This window comes from Hemiscyllium ocellatum, chromosome 25, assembly GCF_020745735.1.
Source record: "Hemiscyllium ocellatum isolate sHemOce1 chromosome 25, sHemOce1.pat.X.cur, whole genome shotgun sequence".
Lineage (NCBI taxonomy): Eukaryota > Metazoa > Chordata > Chondrichthyes > Orectolobiformes > Hemiscylliidae > Hemiscyllium > Hemiscyllium ocellatum.
The window spans coordinates 15,466,003-15,479,557 of NC_083425.1; the positions used below are offsets into that span (position 1 = coordinate 15,466,003).

Consider the following 13,555-nt stretch of genomic DNA (forward strand, 5'->3'; position numbering starts at 1 on the left):
CACTATCTTTTTTTAAACAAAGTAGTGCTAAAGAGGCGCCACAGATGGAAGATGCCCCTCTCCTTTACCTCCAAGGATCAGGTGCATCTGAAACATCCTCCTGTTGATCCTTCAACTTCAAATGCCCCCATGAGGCCTTTAAGGAGACTTCCAATGCTTCTAACTAGCCAATTCAAGCAAAACTAGCTTTCGGAGCACTGCTCCTTCATTAGATAGAAAGCTAGTGCTTTCAAATAAACCTGTTGGATTATAACCTGGCGTTGCGTGACTTTTTTTAAACTTTGTCCAGGTCAGTGCAACACTGGAACCTTCACATCATTAAAGCTGGTCATTTGCCCAATGTGCCAATCATTGCTCTCCCACCACTACGGTTCCAGTGCCATGTTCTCTTGTTCTTGCACAATTACGCATGAGTGGATTTCAGCATTTCTTAAAATACAACATGCTGTTAATGATACGATTAACAAGCTGACCTTTGTCATCTGAGGTGAACTCAAATATCCATTCATTGTGGGTTTCTTGGGTATGGTTGTGCCATTGCTGGTTTTGGCAAGGGCCAGCATCATGTTCTGCTTAGATGCATCATCGACGCTGCTCTTGGAGTTTGGCATTCTTCAGGTAAAACAAAAAAAAATCCACAATAATATTGCACAATTTTACAGTTTACAAAAAAAACCCAAAATATCAAATAAACAAACATATTTTGCTATTTAGGTCAATTAAGAGTTAGTTGAAACATTCAGGATATGCAACACGTTAGGTACACAATGAATAACCATTGATTATTAAATATGAAATAGGGTAATGGTTCATTTTCATTTAATTATCAATTATGCAGGCAAATTTATTATCTCAAGATTAATTACCCTCAACAATTGTTTTAAATGCCTTATGTGACTTCCAGTATACAATAGTGGCCAATTACACTCTTCTCGATTTTAAAACTTGAAACCATACACATACAAGAAACCAAAAGGTAGAAAATACTAAGGGAGAAGGTATGAGCCCTGTATCAACCAGACATTATTATCTCTCAGTGTTCATCATTTACCCTGGATTCTGAGTATACAAACTACTGGGTTTATCCCTCATTTATACACACACAACAAACATGGGCCTGCTCTCACAATCCATAAAGACCACAAGATATAGAGCAGAATTTGGTCATTTGGACCAGCGATCGGTCATTCGATCATGGCTGATCACAGTATGAATTGCTGTCAGAACTGAGATGAGCCTTTGATGCTGAAGATGAGTCTTCTATCTAACTTCCTTTCTGTTTGTTGTCAAACTAAGACCAAGAACTCAACAATGCATGAAGTGAAAGGTTACAGTGAAAAACACCCGAGTAAGGAATGCAGAAGGCCGAAGAGAGGAACAAAGACAAAATACTTATGTAACGTGTAACTTATCTTCTCTTCATAAAATTGAATAATTTACAATGCCTCCCTTCTCTCCACTTGAATACTTTCTGATATCTAATCATTTTGCAAGAGCCGGTTACTCTGTTTTTGGGCACTAATTAATCTCTCATAGCTTTCTCTCCAAATTACTGAAGTCTCTCAAGTAAATGTTTGTTCATTATCAATGTCTCAACTTGACCACAAGCTACTGTACTAAGGATAAACTTCTGTGATGACTTTGTTTGTACTGTTATGGACAAGGCCAGACACCTCAAAACGTTTCAAGGAGGTAACCCAGACCGTAACATGGTTAATTGTTTTAAGCAGGTGCAAGTGGATATTCCAGGAGGGATGCAGCTGGTTAAACCAGTTAGTTTAAACAAAACAGAATTTACTTACAAAATTACCAAATGAAACACAAACAAAAAAACAGAATATAAAATAACTTGTCCTATCTGAAAACACGTGAGAGAGAGCATGAGAGAGAGAACCAACCTGAACCTGCTTCTTTTTCAACACTATTACTAAAACCCAAACCAAACCAGAGTAAAGCTGAGATGGGAGAGCTGGCCACTCCCCAAGTGTTTTATTTCCAAAACTTGAAAGCCTGTTGTCTGAGGCAGTATCTGTTAGCTATAATCAAACTGGCCCTGAAACCCTTTAACTTAAGACGTTTTGGAGTCTGTGTCTTTTATGACCCCTCTGAAAAAGTAAACCATAGAAACATAATCTTGTTAAAGGAGCAGAGTTTGTCACATTACACACATACCGAAAATCAAATTTATAAATAGTTTTCAAAAAACTATGAGAAAGAAAGATAAAATAAACGAAGAAATGCATTTACTAACACCCACCTCAAGTAGAAAAGTACATAAGCCTGTTGATTCAGTACCACCTTGATATTGCTACAATGAACCATTGAGTCATTCATCTGATACCACTGCCCATTACTGGCCTGAAAAAAAGTAACAGCTAACACTGAAGTCATGGATAAATTATCTCAAATACTTATTGTTAGTAAAGTTTGCTCAACTGATTTTTTTTGCCCCAATATCTAGTTACATTAATCTTATGATGGATATTCCATTTGATCAAGAAGAAAATTGCACTCTTTGTATAATTAGATCAACAAACACCTGTAATTTCACTGAAGATGGTTTATCAAAACCAAAAAATGCTGGAAATATATTCTTGGAAATAAGGAAGTACAAAACTTATAGCAAAATATGACCTCATTGTGTAGAAGAATCACACTTTTAGCCTGTCCACATTCTTCAGAGAAACCGATGTGTACTTGCTTTACATTTTAAATAACTAAGGTGTCAATAAAGGTAGATACACTCTAAAGCATCAACATTTAACTTTACAATTATTTGATATTTGAGACTAACTGTGGTGTAAAACAATTTTAGAACTTAATACATTACTATATATTTAAGATCAATTTTTCTGAATCAATCTCTAACAAAATAACTGGAGAGCCAGAATCCTGGCTGCAGTTTTCTTCTCTCAGTCAAATCAGTTGCGAATAAGAAAGCAAGTTTGGGTTACCACTCCAATAATTAGTAAGGGCTGTTCAATAAACTGAATTGATATAAACAAATTGCTATACAAAAGGTGACGGTGGACAAACTCAAGCCAGTTCGATAAGAATTTCCAATGTTTCAAAAGGGAGAGTAATTTTGGCTCATGTTTTTAATGAGTTGATTAACTGTGCAATTCTCACCTTGACGTAACAGTAGTAGTGTCCAGCATGACAACTATATCCAGAATGCACCAGGACTGCATACAATCCATAATTGACTGGTTCGCCATTACTTTGGGACATGTATGGACGTACATTCAAATATTCAGGATAACCAACATCCTATTAAAATACCAACAGTCAAAAATATAATCAAGTTTTTATGTTTAAGTTTATTTCCTAACGTAAAATCTACATTAAAACGGACAAAATATAATTAAATACTCAAGCAAATTGCTACATAATCCACATCAGCTCATTAAGAGGTTCATAGATTTTATGTGAGGAGGATTGATTAGCAAGAATTTTTCTTTTAATTAAATGATTGCTATTGAATGGTTTCTAAATAGCTGCAAAATTTGAAATTCCTGCTTTACTTCCAATACAAAAATACCTGCTCTTTTGGAATTCTGCACAGCAACTGTGCAGAAATCTTGCAACAGCAAATGTTAATTTCTTGTGAATGGGATGCAAAAGCTACCTCATACAGCAATGAATTAGACATCTAAGGATTATGCTTCTGAAAGACAAATACATTTTACAGAATAACAAGACTAAATGGCCACTGAAAATTTCCAATAGCAAACTGAAAAAAAAAATCACTTCACCTTTGTGATTTTACCACCACTAAAGTTTGCAAATCGTTTCAGGGAAAGAGTCAACACATTTGAAGCTCTGTGAATGGAAAAGCGCTTGGTAGCTGGAACTTTCTTCTTACACCTAAATAAAGAGTTATTTGTTGGAGTCATAATTGTCCTTTCAAAGCAGTTAAAGCAAAATCAGAGATATTTTTTGTCGTCCACTGCATGAAAAATGCTAATACATATGAATCAGGAGGACAGGCAGTTTTTCTCAATTCTGCTCCACATTCAATTCAATCACGGTAGGTAATTGTAACCTCAATCACCGCATTCCCCCTTCCTATCAATATAACCTTCCACCCACTTGCTCACTAAGAAATGAGCTATCTCTACCTGAAAAATATTCAAACCAACATCACCCTTGGAGGAATAGAGTTCCAAAGACTCATGAACCCTCACTTAAAATTACTCCTCATCCCCATCTTAAATGAGTGACTTCATATTATTCAACTGTGACCCCTAATTTTACATTCTCACCCAAGAGGTAATATCTACTTGTCAACATTTCCAGGAATTTACAGGTTTCAACCAGGTCAGGTCTTACACCTCAAATCCCCAATGGATAGAATCCTTGCTTGTCAAACCTCTCTTCCCTCATAACCAACTCCATATTCAGGGAGCCTCATACTTCTGCATTCCCAGAGGTTTTAATTTTTAAATTGCTTTAAAACCTATTTTACTCACTGCATTTTACTAAATTCATCTAATTCTAATTACTTGCAAATATTTGTTCCTAAATTTATTCCTCCACTGCTGGATTGGACACTACCTTTTACAAAGCATAATGGCTTCTGCAATAACCAAATAGTGAGGTAAAAAGGTTGTATCATTGGAACCAACTATATGAAACTTTGTGCACACAGGAGGTCGTATTATTGCAGAGGGCTGAATCAGTGACCTGGACACAGGTTGACTGGTCAGTTTCAAAAGCACCACAGCTTGCGGAGCAGGTATGCCACCATCTGGTCAGGAATGGCACATAGGAGAGGAACCAGAGGAACAAATGTGTGGGGAGTAAGCAGATGAAAACACTCCCATTGTAAGGATGACAGAATGTCAGAGTCACATAGCACAGAAAGAGACCCTTTCGTCCAACCAGTCCATGTCTAACATAAATCCGAACTAAAAAGTAGTCCCACCTGCCTGCTCCTGGCCCACATCCCTCTTAACCATCCCTATTCCTGTAATTATCATTCCACATATGAATCACGCTCTTTATAAAACATTTGCCTGTGTCTTTTTTAAATCTCTCACTTCAAAATATTGAAGCTGGGTAAAATACCTTTTCCTGAAGGGCATGTGTTGCTACCAGCAGAAAACATGTTGGACAATGACACATGCATTAAAATCAACAAAGTGAGTTAAATTTCAAGACAAGACCAAAAGTAGCACAGGAGAAGACAGGTCACTAAGTCACCAGTGTAATAGCTTCAGAAGTTTATCGAATAAATATTTCTCAACATTTTGCCTCCCAAATCAGCTATTTTGGCATTAAGGCCAAACCTGGACCTATCCAAATTCCATGTGATTGTCTAATGTGGTGATCAGGAATGAACTTGAGCTCCAGAGAAATTATGATTAATTACCACCCCATCATATGACTAGCTGAAGCTAAATATTGAAGCTGGGACCCAAATCTTCAAGAAAATCTACAGAACAGGTACAAAACATTTGGAAAACTACTTACTTTGCACACATGTAAGCATTCTCACCACTGAGAAAATCAGGTTTCACAAAGAGCTCAAGGGCTCTGACAATATTAGGCGCTTGCTGAGGAGAGACAAATTGCGAAAGAGTCAAGACGAAAAAGTAATAGAACAACTATTTACTTCAAGAAACAAAATTCAAGCAAACATAACTTTATATATATGCTTCAAGCAGCAACTGTTATTAATCACTTTACTATCACAGAACCTACACCTTTAAAATAGGAGCGATGGCCCAAAGAAAATATATGTGGAGACTACATTCTCTAGTATCTACCTGTGTTACCGCTTAACCCATTCTATAGTGGTAGTATTCTATTCTACATAACATACTCAAGAGATACTACAACGTATGTGTCTTGTGTGTATTCAGTGGATTTCAGCAATATTAGTTAAAATGCTTGGAAGCAGGTTTGCATGAAACATAAGAATAGATAGAAAGCACGAACAACGTAAGTAGTCACTGCCTCACATTTCGTCTACATTATTTGTGTGTGAATGCGCGTGTCACAATTCACTCAGTTAAAAGTTGCTGTACCAATATGCTCTTGTACACACATGGGAGACGATGGCCTAGTGGTAATACCATTAGACTATCAATCCAGAAACTCAGCTAATGCTCTGCATTCAGATTTCACCATGATAGACCGGTGAAATTTGAATTCAATAATTTAGAAAATCTGAATTAAGGATCTACTAATGACCACAAAACCATTGCCGATTGTCAGAAAAATCCAAATGGCGCACTAATGTCCTGCAAGGAAGGAAGTCCGCCATCCTCACCTGGTCAGGTCGACATGGGACTCCAGACTCTCAGCAATGTGGCTGACACTCAAATGCCTTCTGAAATAGCCTAGCAAGCCGCTCAGTTCAAGGGCAGCTAGGGATGGGCAGTAACTGCTGGCTAGCCAGTGATACCCATGCCCCAGTGAATTAAAAGAAAGGCTCTAATCCAGAACTACAGACCATGATTGGTGACAGGCACATCCCTGCTCCAGGGACAGTTCCTTGATGGTTCAACCCTGCCTACTGCCCTGAGCTACTCAGTGCATGGTGACACATGGCCAACATCCTCAAGTAGCTATCAAGATGACTGGAGGATGATGGGCCTTCCTACCCTGAACTCAACTCTGGTGGAGGTGAACAGAGGGCAGGGTTTCAATACATCACCACCCTACCAAATAAAATCCTCTTCCTGCCTCCAAGTTTACTACCTCCAGGAGCAGGGGACTTTGCACCATATAAGTGGGGCCAATGCCTTTATTCACACCCAGAGCACTTCATGAGATACCTGAAGGTTTCTTGTAAGAAAGGTATACTTACCCTTATTTCAAGTGCAATATCCAAATAAGGGTCGTATGTATCCGATACACTCTTGCACACGGAACATTTAACTTTGGGTGCAGAAAGGGGAAGAGATCAAGACAAAAATATTACAGCTATTAACGAATATTCCTCCAACCTGAGGAAAAATACTTCGCTTTCATAGGATTCTTTCAATCAGTTTCACAATTGCTCTGCTTTATCTTCTCAACCCAAACTTTTCCTAAGATTTGTTAATTCTTTTGTCACGTGTATTTGTTACATGCATGTTACAGGTACAGCCAAAAGTGTTGGATAATATCACCATTCTCCAGCACCATCTTAAAACACAGAAACAGACCAGATATATAAAAGGGAGAAAAAGAAATAAAGTTAATATAATTATGCTGGAAAACAGAATGATCTTTAATCTCCCACTTGTGCTATTTTTTGTAAAACTGAATTTATAGATAGCCACAAAGATTGGGGTCAAAAGATGGTGCTGAATTTTATTAACTTTTAAGTCAACACTTTGAACTGCATTTAAAGGCTTCCAATTATCCTAACTATCCCTCAAAGAAACTCCATCCAGTAAAAAGAACAAAATTACCGGAAATTGGCAATCCTTCTTAAAAGTTTAGTGGCCAAGAAACTATATTTCCCAAAGTCTACAGAGGTAGCTAAATTATTCCTCCCCTGCAGAACTACTTGAAACTTTACTCAGTTTGATATTTGAGCATAGAATATTTAAAAGCAACAATCAACCTCTCCAAGGGCAGCAGGGTGGCTCAGTGATTAGCACTGTTGTCTCACTGTGCCAGGGACCCAGGTTCAATTCCAGCCTCAAATGACTACCTGGGTGGAATAATGCAAATTCTCCGCGTCCATTTGGGTTTCCTTCCACAATCCAAACATGTGCAGGTTAGGTGGATTGGTGATGTTAAATTGCCCATAGTGTCCGGGGATGAGCAGGCTAGTTGGATTAGCCATGGGACATGCAGCTTTACAGGGACAGGGTAGGAGACTGGCTCTGAGTGGAATGTTGTTCAGAGGGTCATTGCGGTCTCGATGGGATGAATGGCCTGCTTCTAGTGGAGTTTCTATAATTTTAAGTGAAATTGCATTCTCTTTTAATTAACATTACCCTCCCGTGCCCTATCATGACTCAGTTAAGAGCACCGGCACAATGATTTGCTATCACGACTCTGCCTACTTCTACATGTACACAGGACCAGTTGGGTAATCTGCTCCACTTCTACTCTGCATCTTGAAGGTTTAGCTGAAACAATGAATTATTTTTATTGGAACTTCTGAACATTTGCTGGTAATTTATTGCTGGACAATGTAGCACTGATTCACTCTGCTACCAGGAATTTCTTCTGTATATTTAATGGTGTTGGGAAGTGCACTCAATTTGATTACCATCACTATTTTTAATTGTCAATTTGCACACAAATCTGCACTCTGCCTGCTTCAGCCTGCCAAGGAATACCAGACTGTGGCTTGTTCCATCTGCTTGAGATGAAGTGTAGCCTTTTCTAAGATCAATAAGCTCAAATTTTTAATGGCAAATAATAAATTATCACAGCTTTAATTTTTGTTACCATAATAATGAACTCAAACATGCTAAGTACTATTACCATTTTTTAAAAAATTGTCTAAGTTCTCGACTGTACCCTCCCTAATACTGAAATGAGCAGTGAGTTTTGTCTGCTGCATTTCTTTTTTTTTAAAAGATATTTTTATTAGAAATTTAATATTTTGACAGATTTACAAAAATAAACAGAACTTTCAAGCACAAACATTAATATAAAAATAGATCTTAAATATATAATCATCAAAATTCAAAGGAATGATACTAAAGAAGAAAGAAAAACAATGAAACTCAGTTAACTACTAATCTAATCCACAATTATCCAGAGTGTATAGTTGAGTCACCTACATCCTTCAAACAAGAGAAAATGTTCTCTAATACACTCATAACAGTATAATAAAAAGGAAACTATTTCCAAACAATAAGAACAAAAAAAACAAAACATGTTTGAATGGAGATCCTCCCCCTTGTTCTCAGGGAGCCTTACTTCCTTTCTAAAGGTCCACCATATCCTCTCCCAAACAGTGTCCCACCCTTGACCCGGGCGCTCCTTAATAGGATTTAGATATAATACCGAGCTAGAGTTGACAGTGAGCGCCCCATCCCCACCCATACCTGAGTATATCTGATAGCATCAATGCCACGTACAAACACACATAACTATAAAATTACAACTCCAACAAATTACAGTTAAGTATAATAACATAAAATAGCAAGAGAAGACAACCCTGCTCCCAGAAGCAAAAGTAAAGTAGAGTAAAGTATCCATTTCTCCCCACGGAGTGTGGAAGAGGCAAGCCAACATAAATTGTCTCTTACGATTTATTTAAACGAGTCTAAAAGTTCCTTAGCCTCTTCTGGTGATCTAAAATTATACTCGGATCCTTCGTGGTTAAAGCATAACGTCGCTGGGTAGCGTAAGGTGTATTGAATATTTAAGTTCCTTAGACATTTCTTCACCTCATCAAACGCCTTCCTCCTTCGTGCCAAAGCCGGGGAGAAGTCCTGAAATAACATAATCTTGGATCCTTCATGAATCATAGCTTTAGGATCCTTTCCAAGCTTTCTGGAGGCATCCAGGAGTATCTGCCTCTCCCTATAACTCTGCAGCCGGAACAGGACCGGGCGTGGGCGCTGGTTTGGGCCAGATCCGCGTGCTGCGACCCGGTAGGCCCACTCCACCCTTACCCGGTCAGTTTCAGCCCCCAGGTTTAAAAGCTGGGGCAACCATCGCTCCAGAAATGCTGCTAACTGTCCCTTCTCTTCTTGTTCAGGGAGGCCCAGAAGACGGATATTCTTTCTCCGATTTCTATTATCCAGGTCATCCATGTAGATTTCAAAGGCCCGGACTCTCTGCTCCAGAGCTCGCACCTGTTCTGCAGCTGTTTGTGCTGCAGCCTCGGAGGTCGTGGCCTTTAGCTCCGCCCCCTCCACTCGGCCCTGTAATTCCTCGAGAGCCTGGCTGTGCTTTTGTAACTTTTCTTCGAATGCATTCCATCTCTGTCTGGATTCTGCGATGAAATTGACGAGTGTCGTTTCCAGCCTGGCAATCATCTCTTCAAGGCCTGTTTTTACATCAGCTGCAGCCGGAGAAGGAGAGGAGGGTGGGGGAGGGGTCTTTGTTTTCTGAGAGCTGCGGGATCCCTTTGGTTTACTCATTATCCACTTAATATTAAACTGCTTAAATATAATAGTAAGCAGCTAATTAAGGTTAGAAAATTTTTTTGGGTGGTTTGGTAAGTGTGGTGGGGGTGAGTAACTCACTTTACCCAGGTTTTGGGAAGAGCACTGTAAACTCAGACTTGCTGAGTCGCCGCCATCTTGGATCTCCATCGTCTGCTGCATTTCTGATTGTTATAGAACATAGAACATAGAAAAGTACAGCGCAGTACAGGCCCTTCGGCCCTCGATGTTGCGCCGATCCAAGCCCACCTAACCTACACTAGCCCACTTTCCTCTACATGCCTATCCAATGCCTGTTTAAATGCCCATAAAGAGGGAGAGTCCACCAGTTACTGACAGGGCATCCCATGAACTCATGACTCGCTGAGTAAAGAAAATCACAAATGACCTATAAACATGGTTTTAAAAAAAAGGTATGAAATGGAGAGCATCACCCATTAATGTTTTTTATCAACTCTATTATTTTGTTCTACTGTTGCTCAGATTGCAGCAGTGGAAATAAATTTTGAATGGTATTTCATTGCAAACATTGGCTGGTGGCCTTTAGTGGCTGAAGGTATTTGGAAAAAATAAATCATGAATTTACTTTTCTAATTACAAAACCACAATTTGTTAGCTTCAGATACTTAGAGTGAATAAAACCAGATGTGTCTCATTAGGGGTAATATCCCTTAAATTATTCATCCAACAAAAATGATTTATTGTTAAATATTCTCTTGATCATCATTTTACATAATCGAGAGACTTGGGATACATCGGAGAGGATAAATCTACTGTTAAATCCTTGCAGCTGCTCATTTTCTCAATAAATATTTTTCTAAGGAACAGGAGTCTGAAAATAGGAAGTTCTTTGAAAAGTATTTGGTTAAGAGGCAAGGGAGTCAACAAATGCCAGACATTCTTTTGCCCATGAGCAATACCTCAATTCATTACTCATGAAATATTCAATAACTCTGCTTGATTTTTCAGTATATTATAAAACTTGTTGATTACGTATGAAAGGGGTAAAATCCTTCCAGTTTACTTACCCCTAGATCTAAGATATCCTCCGAAAATTTGATGTACCAATGAAGTAGCTTGTGTTTGTCGGTCTAACCTTCAAAACATGAAGGATAAGAGGAAAAAAGAATTGCACGATTACATCAGAATTATATTGAACAGATATGATGGCTGTACATATGTGCACACAAGCACTGCTACATTGACATGGGGAGTCTATTACTTTAGCATTAAACTATTTTGTCTCTCAACTGCATTTCACTGAACCAAGTAGTGAGAAATACACTGTATTTCAGCCACAATCTTCCCTCTGGTGCACAGAAGTTTATGAACTAGAACAGCTAACTCATTTGTACAATATAGCAGGTTTCATATGATGTTCCAGACTTGAAAGACGTATTTGGTGAGTTGACACATACAACATGAAGAAACAAAGTATTCTCAATTAAGGTGTTTGTAAAAATAAGGAAACAAGAAAGAAATATGCCACATCAAAAACAAAATAGTGCACATGCTCGAGACCTCAAGCAAAAACAGAAGACAGAGAAACTCAGACAATCTGGCAGTATTTGTGGAGGCAGAAACAGATGTCAACATATTTCACAGATGTTATCCTCAGCAGTACTGATTTACTGGTCTGAGCCTCATAGAAAACATTGGTTCAATTAGCAACAAAACAGTGAATCCATTTTTCTAATTCACTCATTAAAACAGATAGCCTACACCAAAGAAAGAAAGTGTTTGTTTCCAATTCTTCACAAGTACAAAGTGAATTAGCCTCCACCCCAAATACTTAATAAAAGAAAGTAAAATAAACTTACTTGGTACAACCACTCAGACAGGCCTTCTGCATGGCATCAATCGTGTACCTCAGAAACTCGTGTGCGTCCTCTTGATTCCCGAAGCGAAAATGTCTTGCTATTTCTGAAATTAACAGGAGCAATTATAGCAACACATGCCTTGTATTACATCAACTACACAGACTTAGAGGCCATTTTAAATCCAAGTCTGGTGTATCTGCAAGTTATTTTCATGCAAATACTTTAAGAACAGATCTGCGTGTGCTGAGCCAAACCAACTGCAGTGTGCCTAAAAGACGGAGAAACGTAATGGTATTTAGTGTAGCCTGATTCTAACAGGGAATGGAAAGTCAGTAAGCTATAATTGAGTGCACTACGCAGAATCAATGTTGTTTAAGGCTACATGGCAGTTAAACAGTATTTAAGCATCATCAGTAATCTCAGAAATTCACTTCGGCAAAAGTGAGGACTGCAGATGCTGGAAACCAGAGTTTAGATCAGAGTGGTGCTGAAAAAGCATAGCAGGTTAGGCAGCATCCAAGGAGTAGGAAAATCGACATTTCGGGCAAAAACCCTTCATGAGAAATTCACTTGACTAGTGTTGCTCTCAGAGTGAAATCCCAGCATTTCACCGGTGTTCAGCAATTTTATTGCTTGATCAATTTTTTCCTCAAAAATCAATTGAGGTCAACCAAGTCAGCTTAAAATTTCAAAATGGAGATAGATAGATCTTTGTTGGACAAACGGAGGAACAAAGGTAGATGCAGATTTGCAAGGTTTGACTGAAAGCAGGAACAGTTTTAAAGGGCCGACTGCCCTAGCCTTATTCCAATAAAGTGGAAATTATATAAGTTGTTAATCTGATCTCAAATAAATCATTATTCATTGACAAAGTACAACAAAATTTCTGAGGACATTGACCATGCTAAATTGCCCGTAGTGTTAGGTGCAGGGATAAATGTAAGGGAATGGGTCTGGGTGGGTTGCCCTTTGGAGGGTCGGTGCGGACTTGTTGGGCTGAAGGGCCTGTTTCCACACTGTAAGGAATCTAAGGGATCCTAGCAAAGGTGTAACAAATTGGAATAAATGTCACCTTCAATATTTTTCAGTCAAATGAACCGCTAATTATTTCTCTACAATAGGCCACTGGATTCAGAGAACTGATTGTAGTAATTAACACTTAATAACTTACTTTTTAGTTCACGAATGAATGATAATGGTTTGATAGCATTTCCACTGTTGGCAAAGGCCTGTATCAAATGGTTCTGCATGATGCAGATCATACAAAATCCAGTCTGGGGACCTGCAACAATAAAATGAACACAGGTAAGAATTTTATGTCAACAGCTTGCAAAGTATTACATCAGGGCAAAATAACTAAGGGTTTCTCAATCAAATCGATTCAGGAGGAAGGTAATGGCCAAGTAGTATTATTACAGGAGCATTAATCCAGAAACTCAGCTAACATTCTGAGGACCCAGGTTCAAATCTCACCACAATAGATGATGGAATTTGAATTACTGATAAATTATGAAATCACTGCTGATTGTTAGAAAAATTCATCTGGTTCACTCATGTCTTTCAGGGAAGAAAATTTGCCTTCTCCACTTAATCTGGCCTACATGTGACTCCAGATCTCAGCCATGTGGTTGACTCTCAACTGCATCTTGGGACAGCCAATAA

General features: G+C 38.5%; 1 protein-coding gene across 2 annotated transcripts in view; it reads right to left on the reverse strand.

The window, feature by feature from the left end:
* The window catches only part of usp36 (ubiquitin specific peptidase 36), a 77,744-nt gene that overhangs the window by 27,266 nt on the left and 36,923 nt on the right, over positions 1–13,555 (reverse strand). For both annotated transcript variants that reach the window (XM_060844859.1, XM_060844860.1), the window contains exons 4-12: positions 13,065–13,175; positions 11,894–11,996; positions 11,102–11,169; positions 6,818–6,888; positions 5,476–5,558; positions 3,756–3,867; positions 3,130–3,270; positions 2,258–2,358; positions 474–612 (exon numbers count right to left, since the gene is read on the reverse strand). In XM_060844859.1, coding sequence (XP_060700842.1) covers positions 474–612; positions 2,258–2,358; positions 3,130–3,270; positions 3,756–3,867; positions 5,476–5,558; positions 6,818–6,888; positions 11,102–11,169; positions 11,894–11,996; positions 13,065–13,175 — 929 coding nt within the window. The remainder of the gene's footprint in view (positions 1–473; positions 613–2,257; positions 2,359–3,129; positions 3,271–3,755; positions 3,868–5,475; positions 5,559–6,817; positions 6,889–11,101; positions 11,170–11,893; positions 11,997–13,064; positions 13,176–13,555) is intronic.